The 24,829-nt window shown below is 29.6% G+C and overlaps 2 protein-coding genes across 3 annotated transcripts in view; one reads left to right on the forward strand and one right to left on the reverse strand.

The window, feature by feature from the left end:
- Positions 1-18,258, reverse strand: part of LOC113369989 — a 63,153-nt gene extending 44,895 nt beyond the window's left edge. The window contains exons 1-4 of one of the 2 annotated variants that reach the window (XM_026610626.1): positions 17,907-18,258; positions 17,580-17,836; positions 16,978-17,207; positions 16,562-16,695 (exon numbers count right to left, since the gene is read on the reverse strand). In XM_026610626.1, coding sequence (XP_026466411.1) covers positions 16,562-16,695; positions 16,978-17,207; positions 17,580-17,765 — 550 coding nt within the window. In that variant the 5' untranslated portion in view covers positions 17,766-17,836; positions 17,907-18,258. Of the gene's footprint in view, positions 1-16,561; positions 16,696-16,977; positions 17,208-17,579 lie in introns of both variants that reach the window. The other variant, XM_026610625.1, reaches the window with a different exon arrangement.
- Positions 18,259-20,824: 2,566 nt separating this feature from the next.
- On the forward strand, positions 20,825-24,315 carry LOC113370650 (NSFL1 cofactor p47-like). Its single transcript, XM_026611344.1, has 6 exons — positions 20,825-20,978; positions 21,041-21,195; positions 21,404-21,562; positions 21,877-22,127; positions 23,427-23,562; positions 24,158-24,315. Exons 1-6 carry the CDS (start codon positions 20,880-20,882, stop codon positions 24,171-24,173), a joined length of 816 nt encoding a protein of 271 aa, XP_026467129.1. The 5' UTR covers positions 20,825-20,879; the 3' UTR covers positions 24,174-24,315.
- The last annotated feature ends 514 nt before the right edge of the window (positions 24,316-24,829 follow it).

Raw genomic sequence — 24,829 nt, forward strand, 5'->3', positions numbered from 1 at the left:
AAAGATTCAAAGTGAAATTAACTAATCCAATAACTTTATGTGACGAATTGCCTAACCCGATCACTTGGGTTGATATTGGAAGAATTTGTAAATCAGCCTTTTGCACCAAGTTAATGTCACACAATTTCTATCGCTTCCCGAATCAATAATTGTACGTAATAAATTATGTTTTCTTCTAGTAGTAACTTTTACTACTGCTGTCGGCAATATGGTAATATGATGTGCGATTTTGTTTGATTAAATGCGCATAAAACCGTACTACTTGATTTGAATTAGAAAGATTATTTTGATCCGTACTCGCAAAATTGCTACCAGTATGCAATAGCGAGTGATGTCGTTCGTTACATAATACCAGGTTTTATTTCGATCGACACGTAGTCGTTATCTTATGACCAAACAATTGTCGCATAAGTTTAATTTTTGAATAAGGGATCGCCTATCAGGTATACTCAATGAAAGAAATTTCGAACAAGTAAACACTCTGTGTTGTTCCCGACACACAAAGCATTTGTTATCATATTATTTTTAATAACAAAAATGACCGGCTAATTTTATGTTTTTGTAATTGGGTTTGTCATTAGTGAAATTGTTGGTCATACCATATACTTGATTTTTTGCCTGTTGTGACTTTTGAAGAAAATGCAGGAGGTCTTGGTATTTGGGAAACTCACCTTGATAAAATGCTCGAATTTTTCTTGTAACAACGGATCGAGTTTCGAGAATGCCAGTGACGTAATAAGGAAATCATAGGCGTCGGAATATTCAATTGGGAGAGCGCTTGCACCGCGGTATCGAATTTTTCCAGGAATGAATTTATTTGTCCAGATGAAATGGTTTGAATGACAATAGTTGTTTGAAATAATTGGTGGCTAAGTACCGTTTATTTTGGTATTTTTTTTGAGCGCTTGCCAAAGAATTTGATATTATTTGCGGTCGGTAGTATAGAATAATATTTTAAAACCGGGCCCTGTAACGCTCCTTTTAAAAAATGAAATTTTGAAACATTATCTAACTCGGTATTTTCATGAATTAGTGAATTGAATGTTTCATAAAATAATGGCCATTGTTGAATATCTCCTGAGAATTTAGGTACTTCAATGGACGGTAAATGTTGTTTGGTACTATGTCTTTAATTGAAGAACTATGCGCATTTTTATTATTTAGTAATTTCTCCGCGGTTTTATTTTGGGCATACACTCGTTTCAAGGGCCTTTATTGCGGAATATTCCGGAATGGAAACTAGGATTATCTAAATATTTTAATTGTTTATTTTCATCGCACAATTGAATAAATTGTTCACGAGCATTTTCAGTAATATATAAATTTTCAAGAAATTGTGTCTTATTTGAAGATACATCAATCTGTTGCGATAGATCGTACTTTTCTTGCACAATTGAAAGTACATCTCTCTCTCTTGGCGGTTAAACGTGCAATTTCTGCACCAATATCGATTTTAGGCGCCATTATATATTTTTGTTTCTGTATACACCCAATTAATCCTAATAGTAATTAGGATCCGGCTCGAAAGGACCAAATGTTGATGTTGGGGGGTTTTTTCTCAACCCCTTTCGAAGTATTTTATACATCGAGGAAAAATAAAAAAATTAAATGTATTCAGAAAACAAAAACCAATGGTAACAAATATAAATTAAAATAAAATTCTTCTTACTCCGTAATCAATATAAACTAAAATTATTCTATATAAATTTTATATAAATGAAAAACAAAAATGAACACTAATTAATATTGTATGAAAATGTTATCTGTTTTGGAAGTCCAAGCCGCGGCAGCTATTTGGTTGGATCTGGAAACATCAGCGTAGTCGGTTGGATAGGTTGAAAAGAAATTCGAATACACTGACAAATAAAATAACTGTTGACTTGACACACAATAGAAATTTAATCCACTGATAATATTGACTGATAACAAACACTGAAAGGAACTGAATGTATTGATTGCAAGTAACTGAATGAATGAATTAAACCAAAATGAATGAAAGCCACGGAATAAATCGACTCGAACACTGAAAGGAACTGAAAGTAACTGAACGAATGAAAGGCGCGGAAAGAATTGATTTGAATGGAAACTATTGCCTGCATCGGCCTTTTTATGAGTCAGAATTGCCCGATTGCCTAAATTTGAAACGTGTTGTCCAAGTAGAAAAACAAACCTTTTACAGGTCCGACAACCTACACAGGTGCGGCGCAAACACTATATTAATTGTTTTTTGCCAATTAATATTTCTAAATTGCATTTTTCTTACTAATAATTTATTAAACATTATTACTTTAGTTAAAATTTCAGGTGAATTGTAAAATCAAATTCATATGGCACACTTCAATCAAAATTTTAAATCGTCATTTTTTCAACAACTAGAAATATTATTTGTATTGAAATAATTTAGTAAAGCAAAGCAAAATACAACATGCATAAGTTTAAGAAAATAATGTATATGCAATTTTGAAAGTATTGTGTTATTTATTAAACTAAATTATATAATTTCATCAGCCAACATATTTTGTAACTTATATTGTTTTAATTTCTGGCACATTTTAGCTGGTTTTAATCATAAATATGGAATCATTCTTATTCATAATTATGCATATACTAATATTATTTAGCCTCGTTTAAACTAAATTCAAAATTCAAGCGAATCAATATTTTTGGCAGATGACAGTTCTCTTGTATCAAAATGTTTTCAATGTCAAGCAATAATATGATGTTTTTTGCAAATTTTTCCATTTATTTCTATAATATTACTATATTTTTATAGTCACATACATCCTAAAAAATTCCTTAACAAACTCCTGAAAGATTCATCAAAATCCGAATAATCGTTTAGGAGGAGTATATTTACATACATCATTACAGAAGAATTTTATATATAAGATATATATATATATATATATATATATATATATATATATATATATTTATTGTCTATATTCTCTATAATTAATTATTGTCATTGTCAAGACTCTATAAATTAAAACACCACGATGCAGTAACCTTTATAACTTTATTCAATATCTCTCCAGTCCGTCTCTACACGTTCACTCAATGACTCACACTGTTTTCGACTCGCCTACATTCACTCTGTTCGTACAGTCAATCATGCCAACTGCACATACACGTTTAAGTCTTACCAACATCAACATTACCAACCGCACGGGACTGTCATGGTCGGCGCCATATTCAAACATTCACACAATATATTTCGCTAACAATATATATATATATATATATATATATATATATATATATATATACGAGTATATATCGTATATATATATATATAAGTAAGCTTAACAAATATCTGTACGTGCGATTAATGACACTCTATATTTACACAATAAGTAATTATTGACAGATTGATTTTATAAAAAGTGTAATAGATAAAAATCCTTGTTCGAATGAACCTGCTTATTTGGCAAACATGATATAATTATAACTTATCATGAGCACTGTCGGCATTGAAATAAACAAAATGCGGTGGTATGTCAACATACAATATCTTCAAATCAATTTTTGTAGGCCTATTGTTTTTGTCTAGACGAAGATTTTAGTGTACAAGCATATTATATATATATATATATATATATATATATATATACATATATATATATATATATATATATTATTAGATGACCCGACAGACGTTGTTCTGTATCCATGTTTACAATTTTTTAATATAATATACGAATATTTACCGTTTACCTAAAGATAATAATTATTGTTTTTTAACTTCCCGTAGGGCAAGTTATAGTAATCGCAAAAAAATCGAAAATGAAAATTTTTATATATCTTTACGTTTCAGAGGTTTCTGAATATTTTGGCATACCTTAGAAAAAATGGATGTATGTGTGTGTGTGTGTGTGTGTATGTATGTATGTGTGTGCGGATACAAATTTTCGTCGACGATTTCGGGAACACGGATCAACCGATTTGAATAATTCAAAAAACATTCGATTCATATTAATAAGGAGACATGCTGATTAGTTTTTAGCGAAGGCAGGTGCAGCCGTTCCGAAGATACGGGGCAAAAAGTGCCGAAAACGGTAATTCAGTTTTTAAGCGTCCGATTTGAATAATTCAAAAAACATTTTACTTGTATTGACAAGATGAAGAATTGATCAAATTTTCATGAAGGCAGGTCTAGCGGTTTCGAAGATTTAATGAAAAATGTAAAAAAAAATGCCATTCGGCGGTTAAAAATGATCATTAGACATATGCACATCAGATTATCAGATATTTTATAGAGATTTTAACAATAACTATAATTTTTTTTTTACATTTCTATGGGTTCCGTACCAATTCTTATGCGTTAGACGGCGGCGCGGCACTTGCGCTGTGACATTTCGTCTCTATGCAGTTCGAGAAGTACGATTGCTTTGAAAAAAAGTTCAGACTTTCCAAAATATGTCAAAATGAAGAAAACATTTTTCTTTTCAAAAAAAAATTTTGTTTTCAAAAAAAAAATTTTTCTTTCAAAAAAAATTTTTTTTTACAAATAATTTTTTTTTTTTCAAAAAAAAGTAATTTTTCGTCAAATTTATAGTTTCTCAAAAATCTAATTTTTTCGAAGTAAAATTTTTTCAAAAATGTTAATCGTTTTTAAAAAAATAATAATTTTTGGTACGGGAAGTTCCAGCAATTTGCTTCAAGGTACGATGCCCTAATTGCCTTAAGACAGAATTCCACTTACAGCTAGTTAAATTACTCTTCACGCCAAATTGCATGTACATTTATAACATCAGCGATGTTAAATGTAGAACTGCTTTAAATAAAATGATGAGTCTCAATTCTCATACTATTGGACCGATTCTGCGCATAACAGAGAAATGTTACGGCATGGCTATGTTACGCTCCGACTCCCCATACATTATGCGAATGAATCATACTGAATGCTGTCAAAATATCATGTATTTGCTGTTCATTCCGGCGTTTTAAACATAAACTGCAACGTCACTCGTATGTTACCTAAAGGTGCGTCCACACCTAACGAACGAACACGAACGAACATAAAAGAACGTACCAGAACGAACGGCAACAGCATAGTGTGGACGCCACGACGATCACGAACGAACATAAACAAACATGGCGAGCAATGTTCCGCAACTTGTCGGTACATCAAAGGGAATTGTTCGTTCATGTTCGAACTCGTATGTGCAGTGTGGACGTCTCAACGAACGCAAGCGAACATTTTTGTTTTATTAATTTTAATAATTTAATAATAATTTTTTAATAATTTAATAATAATGTTAATAATTTAATAATATTTACTTTTAATTATTGTGTACAGTTTGAAAATTTTAATAATATTTACTTTTAATTATTGTGTACAGTTTGAAAATTTTGAATAAATTATGGAATGGTCAAATGACGTAATTTTATCATTTATAAATGAAATAGAAAAGTTTCCTATAATATGGGAGACTAAAGACCCTTTTTATAAAATTATTAGAAAAAAAACGATGCTTGGGAAAGTGTAGGCAAAACGTTTGGGATGTCAGAAGCTGCAGTAAAGAAGAAATTACAGTCTTTACAAGTAAATATTAAACTTGTTATCATACATAGACATTCAACATATATGTTGAGGATGAGAGTATGAAAATTGAGTATAGTTAGCTCAAGCCTGGAATGTTCAGCTTGCTCCGAATATGAATGCTGAGGAAAGAAAACGACTCAAAATATAAATATTAAATACAAAAACTGAGTGAAATTAATTGAATAATTTATTTACAGTATATTTACAAAATATACACGAACAAAAATCACACAAAAACCAGTGAAAATGCCGTATGATTAAGGGTGCATTCGACTTGGACGCTTACGCGCTGTGAGCGCGCCGTGAGCGCGCTTTCATCGTTCGACTTGGCGCTGTGAGTGTCACATAAGCACGCTCGTAGCACCATCGTAGGATGCTCGTAGCACATATTTTGCGCTCACATACGCTCACGCCACAGAGGTAGGGCAGCGTGAGCGTGAGCGTCAGTTGTTTTTACTATCTGTCATTTCATTTGTTTATTAATTGTCAAATTCTTTATAATTCCGCAAAAATGGCAAGCTGTAGATCACAATTATTTTTTAATATTAATATTGATATTAATTAATTTTAAATTTAATTAATTTTAAATAATTTTAAATTTCAATTTTAATATTACTATTAATTAAGCATAAGCTGACCAAATTTCATTTATTTATTAATTGTTAAATTCTATATAATCCCGCAAAAATGCCAAGTTGTATATCACATTTATTTTTTAATATTAATATTAATATTAAATAATTTTAAATTTTAATTTTAATATTACTATTAATTAAGCATAAGCTAACCAAATTTCATTTATTCATTAATTGTTAAATTTTTTATAATCCCGCAAAAATGCCAAGTTGTATATCACATTTATTTTTTAATATTAATATTAATATTAATATTAATTAATTTTAAATTTAATTAATTTTAAATAATTTTAAATTTTAATTTTAATATTAATATGAATTAAGCATAAGCAAACCAAATTTCATTTATTTATTAATTGTTAAATTGTTTTAATCCCGCTGAATGATCCAGAAAGTAATAAAATTTACACAATTACCGTTACCGCCAGTTGCCGCCATTTTGATGCTTATTGACGCTCACAGTTTCCAAAACGAACGGAATTTAGTTATCGATTCTGAGCGCTTATCGGCCAAGTCGAACGCTAAAAATTCGTGCTTATAAGCGTGAGCGCTCACAGCGCGTAAGCGTCCAAGTCGAACGCACCCTAAAGCTTACATCCATATCAATAATAAAACTGACGTTTCACGGAACATCTACGAACAACGAAAATTCAAGCGCTCACTGCTTTTAAGTTCAAGTTCGTTTGGAATTTTTCGCGTTCGTTCGTGTTCCTGTTCGTTCTTCTTTGTATTTTCTTGTTCGACATGTTCGTTCGTGTTCGTTCGTTAGGTGTGGACGCGCCTTAAGAAAAATCAGAAACACACACTTATCTAACATCGTTTTTTTGACATTTGTGCGGCTTTTAGGTTATGTTTTGTATGAGAAAACCTGAGAAATTCGCCTGACTGAACACCAACCGCATAACTTTTGTCTATATTACTATGGAAAATTCTTCATAACATGAACTTATCATAACATTGCGGCAGAATCGGCCCCTATATTACAAATTGAAATCTTTTAAACGGTATAACATAATCATAACCATAACGTAACACTGGTACTTCATGGTGGATTAAATTAATTTAATTTTTTATTATTTAAGATATCCAAAATTGCATCTTAAACATCTCCTAATCGATATCGTGAAGACCGAATTGTATGTATCCATCTTTAATTTCCCATTTGTTTTTACAAAGTGAAATTTTTACGAATTTTAAAAATATTGTGGAAAGATTAGTAAAAGATGCAAAGAAATTATATATTGAAAAAAACTATATTGAAAATTTTGTGTTGGCGCCCCCTAAGGCGTGCGTATTTTTTCGTATGCATCGCATTGAAGGGCCGATGGCAATTAAACTGGCTGATCTTTAAGACATATTTTTGAAGTTCTATGATTCAAAGAAATTACTTGATCTAAAGATGATATGGTATTGCCAAAATGATAAGGCGACATTCATAATCTTGTGGTATGGATAATATATAAATTTGACAATAAATTGCAGCTACATTATATGTAGCTTCAATGTCTTTGAAATAGTGGTGGGGGCGCATAATGTACAGGGCAGTTTGCATAAACTACTTTAGTTCCAAAAGTGATATCGAGGGTAATACCACTCAAAACATTCAGTAGAAATAAGGTAGCGAGAATTTCAATTTATAATCGTCAAAATATAATCAATAACTAGTGATGCGTAGTATGGCTTTGATTTTTTTTCAAAACTTTGAAAAAATAAGATTTTTGAGGCTTTCAATTTTTTTTGAAAAGCTCTTTTAGAGACAAAATATCGAAACGCGTAAGCGGCGCGATTTAGTCTAACTAATTAAACACTGTACAGTAGAACCTCGTTTATCCGGCCCTCGGTTCTATGGATTCGCGATTATCCGGACTACCAACTTCGACCAATTTCTATGTATGTACATATTTACAATTCGAATTTTTGCATGATTGCAGTTCAGTATACGTTTGTAATGTAATCTCAAAAAATATATATGTGCATACAAAAGGAAGTTTCAATTTCTTAATAAACATTATTTTCGTTGATGCCTATGTATGTAATTGTTATATTTAATAAATACACAGCATTATTCTTCATACATTCAATTATACGGATATTCGATTATCCAAATGTCTATCAAAAACAATTAGTCCGGTTATTTAACGAGGCTCTACTGTAGATGCATCTTCATACGGAACCAATAATAGATATGTTAACAAAATTTATTACTTTAATTGACTTTTTTCATTGTATCTCTAAAACCAAATTTAAAACTAATTATGGTTTCATGTAAAATAAAGTGTGCGTATTAAAATACAATGAAATTTTATTTTTGCAGTCATTTAAGTCGAGGAAACTTTGGCCGGAATTGGCTTCATATACTAGTATTGATTGAAGATTTCAATCTTATATTCAATGAAAAGTACTTGTTATATATTGCGTCCATTACAATTAGTATGAGTATTCCAATATAGCATAGGCAACTCTGATAATGAGCCATTTAGATAATTAGTTTTTAATATTAAGCAACGCTTAGCAAATAGTTAAATGCTTAAAAACAGAATTACACAAAGAATTAAATAAATGGAATACAATATATTTACATAAATATTTAAATTAATTTAAACCTCTTAAAATTTATTGCAGTCGGCACAATAAATGAAAATCAATGGCGCAATACTAAATACTATTTAATCTAACACGTATCTAGTGAATATTATAATTTTATTTAAATAAAATTAGTGTTTTTATTTAAAATATGTTATAATTTTGTGAAAATCGTATCATCTCCTTAATGGGTAATAAGATTTCGATGTCGGTTTTGTGTTATAATATCGATTTCTCTCGCTCCAGCAAAAATTAGCAAAATTCATACTATATGGAGAAGTGGAAAGTAAATAGTAATTCTGAATAATAATTAATAATAATTTAATATGAAATTAAATAAAAATAACAGAACAATAATAATGGGGTATTATTTTTAATTAAATCTCAATAAAAAACGATAATCATGTTCATAATTGTATAAATGATTTTACCTTGCATGTACATTATCGTCAACTTAAAAACACCCGGTATTATTGAAGAGAAAAATAAAATATTTTATATTTAATCAGTATACCATACACACCTATAACTCGAGTATTTTCAATTATGTTTATTTTTTTAATTTTAATGAGTACAGGGCAGTTTGCATGAACTACTGTTAATTTTCTTTTCTTTGTTTTAGAAACAAAATGATTTTTTTCAAATCTCATTTTTTTTATATCTTTGAAAAGGGACACTTCATATTGCCACAACGTCAATATAATATATTAAAAAATATTTTTTTAAGAAAAGTTTAAAAGTTTTTAGAAGAATTTATATATATATATATATATTATATATATATATATATATATAAATTGTATATACTAAGGACGTGATACCATCAATTCTCAATCATAAATCTGACATCGTCAATAGCATAAAAAATACGGAAAAGAAATTAATGTTCACCATCGTACATATTTCTAATTAGGCCGATTATTTGTATTTGGAACTGTTTATATAGACGTAACTTACAATTTATTACATATATTAGAATAGTGTTCACCAACGCAACTCACATTTTTTCGAACAAATCGCGTTCATTAGTTCTATATAAGAAAATAATTTTGGAATATAATTTAAACTCGAATTTAACTAATTTATTTGTTAACATTTAATAAATTGGCTTACAGTTAAATTAAATTGTATGCCATATATGCACACCTCATTAGATTTCTGAAAGTGAAAACGATTTTAATGAGCATTATCAATTAAAACCATGCAAATTGAAGTAAACAATGTCAACATTTGGTGCAGCTATTACTCCAGTATACTATATGAATAGAATTATAGGACAAGCTCCATATTCCCGGAATAACAATGTCTATCGCCCCAATCGCTGGGCAGCTATTTACACAGTTTTATTGATGTTCTCGTACTGGATAACTTTTGGTACAGCAGTTCAAAGAAGTATTGAAGACACTGATGGTGATTTATCGATAAAAACCTCAACAACCTATTTGCAAATATCAATTGGGTGTGCGACGCAAACCGTGTGTTGGTTATGTGCAATTTTTCAACAAAATTTGATAACGAATTGTTACAATCTTATGATCTTGGTAGATGAGAAGTTGAAAAAAATCGCGCCTGATGCAAAATATCAGGTAATATATAAAAATAACTATTTTATAGATAATCATTATTATTATTCAATATCTAAGATCTAAAATGCCTATCAGATGCGTGAGTTCAAAAGAGGCGGAAGCAGGAGTAGAAAATTATTATATTAATAAATATTAGAAGATAGTGGACTTAAATATTATATTAATTTCAAAACAGTAATGATTTTAAGATTCTAGAAAAACGTGATATCAAAGATGCCATGCCGCTCTAAAATATATTAAAACTATTAAACATTTTTATAAGATTTCTCCTGTAAATATCCCGCAAATTAATCAATACATTTCAACTTTTATAATTGATAGAGTTAGTTATTAGTTATTGATAGTCGTAGTTTAAAAGTTTACTCCATTAAATATGCAATGTCATAATATAATACTTCTCAATCGGGCGTTTTTACCAAATTTAATATTAATAAACATCATAATAGTCAAAAATAAAATATTGAAATCGTAGAATATCGGTATGTATCTGTTTCCAAAAGAAAAGTATTTTAGTAATTTGAAATTCAATAAATTTTGTAAAAATATTGATATTAATTTAGAATTCAATACTAGTCCAACATATTTTAAATTTGATAACAACTTTCTTCGTACTTCTGATATAGGGACCTCATTTCTTTCCAATCGCTACTTTCCAGATCATCATAAATTATAGGTATTAGAAACTTATCATGATAACATTAGTTGTTTCATTTAATTTAGTAATGATGATGTGCACATATAGATAATTAGATGGGTGCTCTTATAATATTTTCAGTCAACTGTGAAACAAATGTTAATTCAGCAAATAGTTGTTTGGGGCATTGGAATTGGTAGCTGTGCTTTGGTGAACATAATTTCCATTCTAAATGGTTATTTCACGGCTGGCGTTAATTGGCTAACTTATTACGGACCATTGAGTGGTTTGTGGGCATTTGTCTCCTTATACACAAACTTTACAAATGCACTTCGCAAGCGATATAAAGTTATCAATGAAAAAATGGAGGCATTCAATAAACCCAGGAGGATATGTAGACAGAAAATCGACTTCCTAAGCAGTAATATTATTCAGGTACGCTCATTACCAAACTGTTAAAAATGTAAAGTATTAAAAACGCTATTAACGCACCGTAGCTCAGCGTGAGATCCGTCGTTACCAGAAGAGCACCGAGCTTCTCATACGAAAGTTGCCGTTAGGTTAGGGAGATTTGATCTTCAATTATTAAAGTATAATTTAATATCTAACTATAAAAATGCATAAAAAAATGTTTCTATTTAAAAACATCGGAATATTTGCAATTCAATACACTTTAACATAAAAACTATTTTAAAAAAATAAAAAGGGGAAATCTGACAACATGGAATATATGGACATAATGACACATTGTTTTTTATTTAAAAGTTGGCTAGGTTTTATTTAGAAATTTAGTCTCTATTACATTAAGAAAGCCTTAATCACGATCCTGTCAGATGTTTAGAGTCATTATCATAATCTTGTCGCATTAATCAGTTCCAACGTGTATCGCACCTTTAAAACTAATTTGTTGGTCTTCCCATATTTTTTGGCAATTGTTATTATTTCTATTAAAATCGATGCGCTTAGTCAATTTTATTAATGAAATAATATTAATGCAATAATCTTTGTGTTTGATGAAATTATAAATAATATTTCATTTTTGTTCACCTTCGGACTAAATGACATACTTATAAAATGACGAAATGGCATAGTACAATTTCGCAAGCGCTACCAGGCAGTTAGTTCATTCGAGACCAAGAAAAAAGAAAATTTAAGGGGGTATTCTACTGTAGAATTTTGAAAAAATCGAAAAATTTTTTTTTTCATATTTTCAAAGTTTAGTTATTCAAAAATATGTCATTAAAAGGATTTTTCAAAATTGCTATTATTTTCTGAGTTATAGCCGTTTTAGTGACGTGGCCTCGGTTCGGGTCCGACTTGTCTCAAAACTTTGAACGCGTTTTTCTCGGAACTACTTTTTTCGAGCTGGCGGTAAGGATATCTCGAGTTCTAATAAACCGATTTACTTCAAATTTGGAGAGAATCTTCTCTATACATTGCTTTATCGTATGGACCATGCCCAAAACTATAACTTTTCATTTAGTATTTTTAAAAAATTCGGAATTGTTAAAAAAACATGAAAAAAAATAATTTTTTTTTCAAACTGCCGCCATTCAAACAAAATTTTTTTGTTTAACTTATCCAAGGTTCATACGATAGCGGCATCTATTATAATTAAGAATCCATCTATTTTTTATGTTTCAAATCACCAGGAGGGTTGGAATCATGTACGCCAGGACACCCTCTTTTTTTGGGAACTCCCACTTTGACTGCTCATAACTTTGTGAATTTTAATTTTTTTTTAACAATATTTTTTTTATGTAATAATAAAATATCAATAAACAAATGATAAAAAAATCGATAGTAAAAATATTATTTGTTTCCTTTATACAGCGCTTCAAAAACCGGGCGAAATTCATGACTCTACAGTAGAATACCCCCTTAAAGCTCACAAATCGGAATGGCTTTATAGATTATTTTTTATAATACATAGGATTTACCGGAAACAAGAAGAAACTTTTATTTAACTCTTTTTCGGTTCTGAGTCCGGCGAACATTGATTTTTTTCCCCTTCAGGCTCTTACGGCATGGTTCGATGTACCAAAAAAACCAAACGATTTATTTGTGAACTGTATTTCTTACCTTTATATCACGTACCATATATGGCCGTACTATATTGAGACAGTGGATTTTGCAATTAGTTGCATTTTTCCTCAATAAATATGTTATTATAGTTTCTACTTCATTGAATGGTCTTCAATGTTACTGGTCATCAATAAATCTAATAAGATCTTCTAAGATAAGTAAAACAGATTGACTGAAAATAAAACACCATGTCATTTTGTTCGTACTTCCCCTATCATTAAATATAAAACATGCTGAACTGGCTATCAATTTGGTGAATTCAAAAAGAGGCGGAAGAAGCAGTACAAAATTATTATAGTAATAAATATTAGAAGGTTGTAGCACTTAAAATATATATTATATCAATTACAAAAAAAATGCTTTTAAGCTTCTAGAAGAAAAGTGATATTCAAGATCTTAAGAAATAGTTTAATAGTTCATGCCTTTAAATATGCAATGTCATAATAATACATAATCGGCCGTATTTTAAAAGAAAAAAATGCTCACGGGCATGGAAGAAATAATACAACTATTGTATTAAAAATACGAGAGTATAGAGAAATCGTTTTAGAGAATGTTATTTGGTAACATTAACTCAATATTCAACTTTCGGGTACGGCCAATCGTTTCCGGAAAATTTTGAGAAAACTATTTTCTATAAAATTCAATTATGACATTAATAAAGTGAATATGATAATAGGTAAAAATAAAGTATTGAAAAATTAAATACTTTAACCTCTATTTTGTGAACAGAATGTGTAACATATCGTTTTTATATAAAATTCAACGAATTGTTCAAAACAACATTTATTTATTATTATTCTGTAATATAATTGTATGTGCATAATATTTAAATGTCAATACTTTCAATTTTTCATATAATACTCTATTTGATCTTAACATAGTCTTCTAAATGTGTATTCCGAAATCATTAAATTTCAAAATCTTACATTGATGGAAAAATAATTAACAGTTTAGAAAATATGATGATTTGTTTGTGTAGTGTAGCCAACTCCGAACAGCAATTACCGTTTGTTTTATTCGAATACTAAAGTAGTACTATATACATCATTCGACATGCAAAGGAGTTTAAATTAAATTTTATTCCATTCATATTTTTAGGTAAGACCGATTACGAAAACAGTATACCTGCCTGAAACGAAAATTGCAACTCCGTTGAAAGGAATGAAAGTAAATAAAGTGAGTGCTATTGAAAACCATGTACAAATGATAGATTCATCAGTTCTACAAATAATGGGCGAGATACATCATAATTTATGTGAAATATCAAAGAATATAATGCATGCACTTGGCATACAGAGCTTAGTGACAATAGCTTTCATTTTCGTGACGACTACATGTCAAATGTTCTATCTTCTTGTACTAACAGAATCTAAAGGCGCGCTATCTTCTACTTGCAGCACTATATGGTTGCTTTTGTATGTTCTACCCCTGATTGTCTTATGTGGAACATGCCATATGTGTGCATCAGAGGTAAATTTCATTACATGCTATATGTATTGTCTTATCACATACACAATTCATTGATTATGACAAATTATTCATTAATTATTATTTTCGATATATAAAAAAAAATGAATTGAATTTTATTTTTCCCAAAAACAATTTTTTTGTCAATACAAGCAGATAGTTTTTTGAATCATTCAAATCAGATGCTTAGTTCTTTAAAAAACTGTCATTTTTCAACATTTAGCTCTGTATCTTCAAAATGGCTGAACCAGTTTTCCCAAAAACTAATCACCAATTCTCCCAATCATTACAAATTGAATGTTTTTAGATCAAATTGATAATCCGTTCTCACAAAAACTCGATTTCTATTTTCTGCACACTTTGCTCCGTATCTCCGTAACGGCTCGACCTGCCTTTGCCAAAAACTAATCAGCACATCTCTGAAAACGTGAACAGATACACCCACACACATCCAATGTTTCTGAGGTATGCCAAAATGTTCAGAAACCTCTTAAACGTGAAGATTTGCAACAATTTTCATTTTCGATTTTCCCCACGGAAAGTTAAAAAAAAACAATAGACTTTTCACCACATCAGTAAGAAGCGAAATATTTTCACACAAAACTATTAATTTTCTATTTTTACTGTAATATCATTATTTGGATCAGGTCTCATAATCCCTTCATTTTTTTTCAACCGTTTAATTGTGTGATAAACTACATAATTTATTATTTATTTATATTTTATTTCATTCAAAGTTTAGTACTTTTAAGGTTTTTTTTAAACATTGAGTTTAATTTTGTATTTTTCCTGGTTTTAGTATGTATGGATATTTATTCTTAAAAATAATTTTTTTGTAACCTTTTATTTTTTTTAATTTGTATAAATTTGCATAATTATATATTATGTTTATGCCAGTGATATATAGCAGAAGAGCTCGCAAACCTATCTATTCCTAACCCGTTTCCCACAAAGCTAGAAATTTTTTAAATGATATTTTATTATCGGTCCATTAAGAAAGTACCATTCTGGCAGGAACCTCGCGGTTGCGTCATCATCCCTCCGATTTTTGAAACAGTCAAAAAAAAAAAAATTCATGATCAGCTCCCAAATGGCTCAAATTTTGAGAACGTATTCTCTTAACTGGTCAAAAGGTATATGTGAACAGCCCGAACATTCTGACCGTTACAAGGGTCTGCCAGTCAAGTATAATAGTCACGACGCACAAACGGTATGGGCGCATTGCCATACAGAACTGGCTCCACTCTAATATTTAAATATTTTATACGCCATTTTGAAGGTGTTTTTGAATAAAATCCGATATACCAATTTTTAACCATTTTTTTTGACATTTTCAAAAATTGAAGGGATGATGACGCAACCGGTAGATGCCTGCCAGAATGGTACTTTCTTAATGGACCAACAATAAAATATCATTTAAAAAATTTCTAACTTTGTGGATCTCAAGTTCTTAGTCGGATGGTTTGCGAGCTCTTAGTCTGATATGTGTAATATTACATTTAATTTCAATAATATCTTTAGGCCAATGATACTGGCAACATTCTACATAGTATTAAGAACTATGGCAGCTATGATGATAACTTTCGAACAACGGTAATTAGCTAATACATTAACTTGTAACATTTTCTTTAAAATGCCTCTAACCGAAATTATTTAATCTTACAGGCTACTTTGCTGTCATTACAGTTTATACATCATGAAATAAATTTTACAGCATGTGGTTTCTTCAACATAGATTTTACATTGTTGCAAGCGGTATGTTATAATTTAATACCATATTTCATTTTTGTGTTAGTATATTTTGAAATGCAATTAATTAAGAGTCTTTTTATGCTTTATGTTGACATAAATTGTTAAAATTATCTGAATATTGAGATTAGTATTAAAAATATATATTTAATTTTTTTTCAGATATTAGGAGCAGTAACCACATATCTAGTAATCTTGCTTCAATTTAGTGCAGGATTAAGTAAAAAAGCAGAACATGATCATGAATAATAACTAAACTATGAATACTTACATTTGTAGTCAAATAGTAAATGAAGTAATATTATATATGAATTCCTTAAATTATATGCTAACATGATTTCTAAAATCCTTTGTACAGTATCAACATCATGCTTTTGAAGTGAGTGATTAGCCATAGGCAATAATCTGGAAAAAGTTTTAAAACTCATAAAACATTTGCTTGATAATTACATACATATTTAATATTTAATAATATTATGTAAATAAATATCAGAACTACTGTGTTATGTTTCAAGAAACTTCAAATTACACTTAAAAATTCAATTATTATCACTTTAGGTAAACTCATGATAATATTTCTTTGAGATAATAGTACTCTAATATTTTTATTAAAATGAGATTAAATAATGTACAAAATATCTGAATAATGATGTGTTATAAATTGAGACTATAATTATACATATATACCTGAGTTTTACTTTATCAAGTATTTCTGGACATTGTTCCAAAATTTGCTTGGACCAAACTTGATCTGAAAACCACTCACTAAGGAATGATAGTTCCCATGTTAAACATAACGGCTGCAGTTCATTGAATTTTTTATAAAAATTTGTTGCAAACTTTGTCATCATCACTAAATTGGCATCACTTCCATTCGGTACAAGAACAAATATCATATGAAGAGACATTTCAAGTACCTATAAAACATATAAATACACATACATGATTATATTTTTCTGAACTCAAAAGCCTCCCTTTTTCTTTCAATAAAAAAATTATATTTTATTTTTCATATGTAATTAAAAAGTAATTAATATATGTAAACGTAATTTTGGCATGTGAATGTTGTGTGCAATTTTGTCTTATCCCCAAATGTAATTTTTTTTTTAATTTCACTACTTTTATACATGTTATCAATAATTTTTTTTTCCGACGAATAATTTTAGTGACAAAGACAGTTTATAAGAAAAACTATTGTGACACATTCTAACATCTAATTTATATGAAATAACATTTTAGCTTTCATATCAAAAACTCAAATTTGACAAAAGTTTATTCATTGCATATACCTTTGGCCGTAACTGTACAAATTTCTGATACATGTCAAGAAACGAATGTGTTGCATTTTCAATATTTCCTCGCTTCCACAACAATTCTATATGATAGTGCTGTAATTGAGCATTATTCTCATATTCCTGTGGATTATAATCAAGTAAAAGTTTATCTAATTTTGTCACTTCTTGTTTTAAACCCATGCGACTACAGTGCGAAATTGCTTCTAAAAACTTTTCCGTTGTAGGCAACCTACTAAGCTTGCGGCATTGATCTAATATATAATTGAAGTCAGGATATTTTTTCAAGTATAACGTATTTAGTAATATATTATCGATTTCAACCGTTGTTAAATCTCTAATGTTCAACTCAGAATTAGAAACTCCAGGTAAGTCCAACAGTTCTTTCTCGTGAATTACATTATTTTGTCTTGTTGTACGGCCCCATTTTTCACTCTTCTCCCTTACTAAATGCGATGTAAAATCGTCTAACGGTGTAAGAGTAGTAGAACTAACAGAGAAACGAATATTCATTAAGTATGAAATTTTTTGCAATACAACATATCTCGGTATGTTTTTAAAATAGCAAAACATTTGTTCTCTTTTACGATTGGTGCATTCCCTCTAGATATAGATATAAATTGCATAAATGTGTTCTTTAAGAAAAAAATAGTTTTAAAATAGCTGGAATAGATTAAATAACACAATGAACAGAGAGAAGATATTTTTTGACGTCCTAGCTTAAAATAAATATAACCTAAAAAACACAAAAAATCCTTATATATAGTTAAGCTGTCATATCATTCATAATGACATTAGCACCGCAGCCAGAGATTTAAACGTTTTGGGATTGAACCCTAGACAATATTAGAATACCCCGTGTTTGAACAACCTAATCATTCCAGAAAGCGTAAAAAGACTATGGTGAACAGTGAACATGGGGAGTGATGGGAAGTTATCTCCGAACAAATGTGCTTTACCTGTTTTGACATTGAATATTATGAAACTTTCATCATTTTATGTTTATTTATCCATATACTCTTCTTTTATCTATGTCAATCGCCATATTTGTTGCACTTAAAATCCGCTAGAGGAGAGCTTGCCCGACGGGCAAGCTCATAAAAATGTCAGTGAAAACGCCGTGACTTCTCCTGGTGGCGAAAAAGTGCAAACCAGGTGCCCAAACAAGATGGCGTTTGACAGGTTTTATTTCGTATTTTGACAGGTTTGATTCAAACTTATGTGCTTGTTAAAGATGGTTATTGCTTCTTATAATCGCAGTTTTTATTTATTTCTAATAATAATGCGGCATATCAGTGTCACCAATCATGTGCGTATATTAAGTGAAGAAAGCGCATGAATAAGAAGGTTAATTTTTTTTATAATTAACGTTAGAAGAAATAAATTGCTTCGTTGGATAGATTCATTGAGGTGTTTGTACTCATAATTAAAATGTATTTGCTATTGGCCACCATATTAAAACAAACATATGTGTTGCTTAATGGTATGATGAAATTTTCAGAGAAGGCCATAAGATATTTTATGATATGCATGTTGTGTTATCAGCTGAACAAAGTTTAGATCTTTCTATTAGAACTTTGTTGCAGAATGAATCTCGTATTTGATAGGATGTCAGGACTTACAGGATTTCTACACTGCAATTTGATTTGATTTAATTGTTTTGTTACCTGCAGGTATGTTTTGTTTTATTGAATAAAAAGATATTACTTTTAAAAATTTTAGGAAGCTATTGTATCAGTATATGCAAGGTTGAAGAATTTCTCCAAAATTTTATACCGATGAGCAGTATTTGCTAATATTGATAGAAGAGGGTCTCCTCCATAGATTGGTAATTATTTGTGTGAATTTAATATTACATACCTGTTAAAATTTTATACTTTAAATTATATGCTCTCAATGTTTTTTCTTTCAGATTAATTTAGGTACATATAAGAAGTATTCATCATTGATTTCGAAAAGCTTTCAATTTATGTATTACATATAACATTTATGTAAAGTTAATATTATTATACAAGCAACAGTCATGATACATATATATTTAATCTGATATAAACTAAACATTTCTTTCATTTACCATCCCCATCTTATTCAATAATGAAAGTTTGAAGGTTCACCAAAATAGGACATAAAAAAACAATATTTTCACCAGAAAATTGATAGTCCTTTGGTGTATTACATAAAAGTTTTAAAATTTTCATTCTCTGTATGACTCATTCTACATGTATACGCACACTAGCTTCGAAGCTTCGAACTTTGATCAAAGTGAGTTTAATTAATATCTCCTGGTGAAAGTAATCCATTTTAAATTTAATTTTAAACAAATAGCGTACTGCTATATTTATTAGTCTAACTCAGTCCATATTGATGAAAATCCTGACTATGAAGTACAATTAAAAACTTTGTCTTTTTTACTCATGAATTTACCTTTGTCAGTTAATACAGCACCTCCAGATTTTACTTTCTTTTTATTACGCCCGAGAGTACATTAATTTGGGTAGGAGTAATTCGGCCTAAGCCCACATTATTAACAAATGAAATAAAGCCATCTGGAGTGCAATAAATAAGAACCTACTTTCAAATACCCTGGAAACTACCAACGAATGAATCTGAAAAGTAAAACCTAAAGCAATATAACTAATTTCTAACTTTTATAATTTGTTTTCCTTAGAATCAAACTCACAAATAGATTTTTAATAATACTTTTATGCATTTAAATATGATCATTTAAGCAAATATTGATTTAATTTACTAAAGCCTCTTCAAACTTTGAACTTTCTTCATATTTTTTTGATTGAATATCCTTCCTGACTGTAAATAGTATGCATATTGGTAGTAGCAAACAAAATTTATATTTTGAATTTCATTATTCTTACCTCTGTTATTGTAAAATCATAAAAAATAAATGATGAAAATATGTAAGAAATATGAAACGTCTAACCTAAAAATGCACGTTTAACATCAAAACAAATATTAGTTGACAGCAAATTCAACTCATAAATGTGTCATCCGCCATATTTGTTGGGCTCCAAGTTGCACTTAAAATCCGCTAGAGGAGAGCTTGCCCGTTCCCGAGCGTTTTTCGCAATCTCAAAATGGCACAAATGTCGATACTATGGCGTCGCTCTTGTAGTCACCTCTTTTCACCGGCTTCTTTGTAAATGCATTGAAGTTGAAGTTGTAGAATGACGTTCATGACTGAGCAACATCAATGATTCAGTTTTGACTTTTGACAGTTAAATTTCCAAAAATTATTTATGTTATAAATTTTTAATTTATTTTTAATATATAAATTGTAATATGGAGAATGAAGAGAAAATCAATCAATTTGAAGCGATAACTGGAGTTTCTAAAGAACGTGCAAAATTTCATCTAGAGTCAGCAGCCTGGCAACTTGAGGTTCGAGAGTAAATTTTTGCTGGTTATGTATGTTTAGTTACTAAGGAGTTCTATTGTTGTAGGTTGCCCTAGCTAGTTTTTATGAACATGGAGGAGATGATGAAGACGGCAACGTTGAAGATGATACTAACTCTCCTCCACAAAGTGAATCTGCTGAGGTGACACAACCTCCACAATCAAGGCAGACGTCCAAGCCTAATTCTAGAAACAATTCCAGGTACTGCAATAGCAATATATATTTTGAAAATAGTTTGAATTTAGGCTAAGAGTCAAATTATTTCTCTTAGATATTTTTATGGTTGTGATATATAATATTTCATTGGCGTTATAAAAATTGATTGAAGTGTTAATCATACAAGCAGAAATATATGTTATTATAAATTTTAAACATCAAAGTTCTCAGTTATATTGTTTATGTTTTATAGATTTGCAACTGTGCAGTCACTACAACAATCTCAAGTTTCTTCTGATGAAGAGGAAGGTCAAGCATTTTATGCCGGTGGTTCTAGAAATTCAGGACAACAAATACTTGGCCCACCTAAGAAACGAGATATCGTAGCTGATATGTTCAAAGCTGTGCAAGAGTAAGTTATATTAAATTTGAATATTTATCTCCATTGTTATTGATATACATTAGTTAGTATTAATGTATATGGAAATATATTAAGTAAAATGTCAATGTAAATATTCAAATTTCTGAGCAAAACTTGAACTATTATACAGTTAAAATTGTGTCTTTTGAACAAAGTAATCAATTTTAAAAATGTTTAATATTTGCACAGAACCTGCTCAATTCACATATTAATTAATATTGCATTTGCATTATTGCAAATTAAGCAATTACATTTTAATTGTTTGTTTTTTTTTAAAATGTGTGCATCATTTTCTTCTTTTAAAGGCATGCTAGTGAAGTGTTAGATCCTCAGCATTCAACTTCGTCATCTACACCAAGAACTTTTCAAGGAGTGGGTTATAGATTAGGTCAAACTCCCGAAGATAGTACTGCTGTATCAACTCCAAAAACAGAAAACAATGAACCTACAACTGTAGTTCTGAAATTATGGAGAGATGGTTTCACACTTGGCGATGGTCCTATGCGCATGTACAGTGATCCTGAAAACGGCGAATTTTTAGATCATATCAAAAGGGGTAAATATCTTTTAACCAAAGTTTGTTAAAGTTGATTTTATCATATCTACTATTAGATCAGAAAGTATCAAGTATTTTTGAGAACTCCAGGCTTGACCAAAATTTTCAGTACCATAAATTTAAATATTTTTAATTTTTAGAATTTTCAATTATATTGAAATATGTTTGCAAGCAGTTATTATTCTATCTACATTTTTTATTTCTTCTAATTTACTCATGAAATTCTAATCTGATTTCGAAAATTCGCAAACTGTTCGAAAAATGTTTCTAAATGTATAGATTGATTTGTTAGGTCTTCCATTAATCAATAAATATTTACTGATGTTTACTTAAATTATTTGAAAACTTCATCAACTTTTTGTGGGGTAAGTTATTGTAATAATCAAAAAACCGAAATTGATGCGTGGTGCGTGTTTATGTGTTTGTGTGTGTGTGAATACAATTTTTCGGCCCTGTTTTCAGGAGCACACATCAGCCGATTTGTATTATTAAAAAAACATTTGATTTTGATTGATAGGGAGACGTGTTGATTAGTTTTTGGCAATGGCAGTTTTAGCCGTTTTGGAAATACAGAGCAAAAAGTAGAGGAAAAAGAAACTCGGTCTTTGCGAAAATCGGGCATCCGATTAGAATGATTAAAAAAAATTGAATGGCTTTTATTGATGGGAAGATGTGCTAATTTGTTTTTTGCTAAGGCAGTTCCCACTGTTTTGGAGATACGGAGCAAAAAGTGTAAAAAATAGCAGTTATCAAGAGAACGGATAATCTAATTCAAAAAACATTTTGTTTGTGTTGACAATGTGAAGATATGATTAGCTTTTGGGGAATTGAAAAAAAAATTTTTTTTTTAATTTGCAATCACTAGTTTATACTTTCTTTTGTCTTTTCGAAAAAGCATTTAAATTATAATATGTGCATTTCAAAATTGGTGATACATGTGCAAATAGATCTAGATTGAAGAAAATAGTTTTATTTTTAAAAATGACTACATTCGAAGTTACTCAATTGTTTCAAGGTTGTTGATGTGTTGAGGTAGTATCACAATGTAAATATATTAGAATTTTGATTGCAATAAGAAAGTTGTGTGTGAAATTTTATGATATAATAAATCAAGGTAATAATTAGGACAGTTGGGTCTAAAAAATTTGAATATTAATGTTTATTAAGACTTACTAACTTATTTTTCAAGATCTAATGCACCATGACATGAATGAAATTTTATACCATACCTTCTCATGAGAAGCTAATTATGTCCATAGATAGTTATTTATATAGCTCTTTTATTTTCACTTTAAAGAGAGATTCCTCCTGAACTGATTCAAGAGGCACATGGTGCGGAGGTACATTTAGACTTAGAAGATCATCGACATGAACAATATATTCCACCCAAAACCAAAGTTGCCGCGTTTTCGGGAAAGGGTCACACTCTTGGCAGGTACTGTATTTAATGTCTTTTAATGGGCATTTTGATATGAAATCTCTAAATTTCACAGTTAAGCATAGATTAAGGATTCATGGTGCTTATTACTGAATGAATAAGGACATACTAAATTAACCTAAAAGTTTGTGTTGTTCAGCATGGACATTTGTGTGAAAATCTAATTATATTTTTGTGTATGTGGCATACTTTGAATGGCATCTTGGGTAAATGATAAGGTAAAAAGTTGAAAATTAGTTTAGATTGTTTTTTTAACTTCCCAAAGGAGAAGTTTGTTTTCGCAAAAAAAAATCCGATTTTAGAATATTGAGGATCAGCTATTACAAGGGCCTCATATAACTTTATGAGCTTGCTTGCAAATGTATTTTAGGCTCTTTACAAAACTGGGAAAATCGAAATTAATATGAACATTAGTCTTATTGTGAAGAGGCCAGTATGGGACCACTCAGCTAATATCAAATGCGATGTCTTCATTGTTGATAAATTTAATAAATAATAGTACGCCCTAATCTGAATATTGGTTATTCATTGCAATTTTTGGAATTATCATTAATAAAATTTTGACAGAAATTTATGGAGCATTTCTCATTAGGCATGTAAGGCACTAAATGGCTGAGAGTACCACATGAGCAATAAATTATGTTTGCTATAAAGACATCAGAGACTCGTTATTAGATGGATTATGGATTTCTTATCAATAATAACAGCCAAAAACTGAATAGCGAGAGAGAAGACTCATTCTATGTGAGAAACAGGAGACTGGCTTTGATCCCTCTTCTGAAATTTAAATGTGTGTTGTTTTAAATTCCGAATTTTATAAACCAAAAATAAAATAATTGATCAAATAAGAAAAAGGTTTTGTGAATAAATCTTAACAATAAATTTATCATACCACTTACTCCCACTTATGATAAAAATAATATTAAATATATATACAGTGGTATCAGCAACCTCGCATGTCGAATTGTTCGTATCTCAAATCTTTTTTTTTTTTCATATAAATACATTGAAATGCTATTAATTTGTTCTAGCACAGTGTTTTAATAATAATAAAAATAAATGAAACAATTATTGCTAAGATCAAATATATATTCTGCAAAATCATAGCAAATTTCTAAATGAATAATGACAAATTTATCATCATACTAGTTTTTGAGTTTATCACTATCCAATGAGATTTTTTTTTCTTCAACTCATTATAGTGTTGCAAGAGTGAGTATGACGAGTCGCTTGTAAGGCTGGGTACCACTGTATATGTATATAA

This window comes from Ctenocephalides felis, unplaced genomic scaffold (genome assembly GCF_003426905.1).
Source record: "Ctenocephalides felis isolate EL2017-DRISC unplaced genomic scaffold, ASM342690v1 CF-g0.4_SCAFFOLD_01492, whole genome shotgun sequence".
Lineage (NCBI taxonomy): Eukaryota > Metazoa > Arthropoda > Insecta > Siphonaptera > Pulicidae > Ctenocephalides > Ctenocephalides felis.

What these genes read in the sequence shown, in the direction of transcription:
- LOC113370650 (XM_026611344.1), top strand. Translation starts at nt 20,880, where the DNA reads ATGGAGAATGAAGAGAAAATCAATCAATTTGAAGCGATAACTGGAGTT. An exon ending in CAGCAGCCTGGCAACTTGAG is followed by an intron (nt 20,979 to 21,040) that starts GTTCGAGAGTAA and finishes CTATTGTTGTAG; the next exon opens with GTTGCCCTAGCTAGTTTTTA. An exon ending in AATTCTAGAAACAATTCCAG is followed by an intron (nt 21,196 to 21,403) that starts GTACTGCAATAG and finishes TATGTTTTATAG; the next exon opens with ATTTGCAACTGTGCAGTCAC.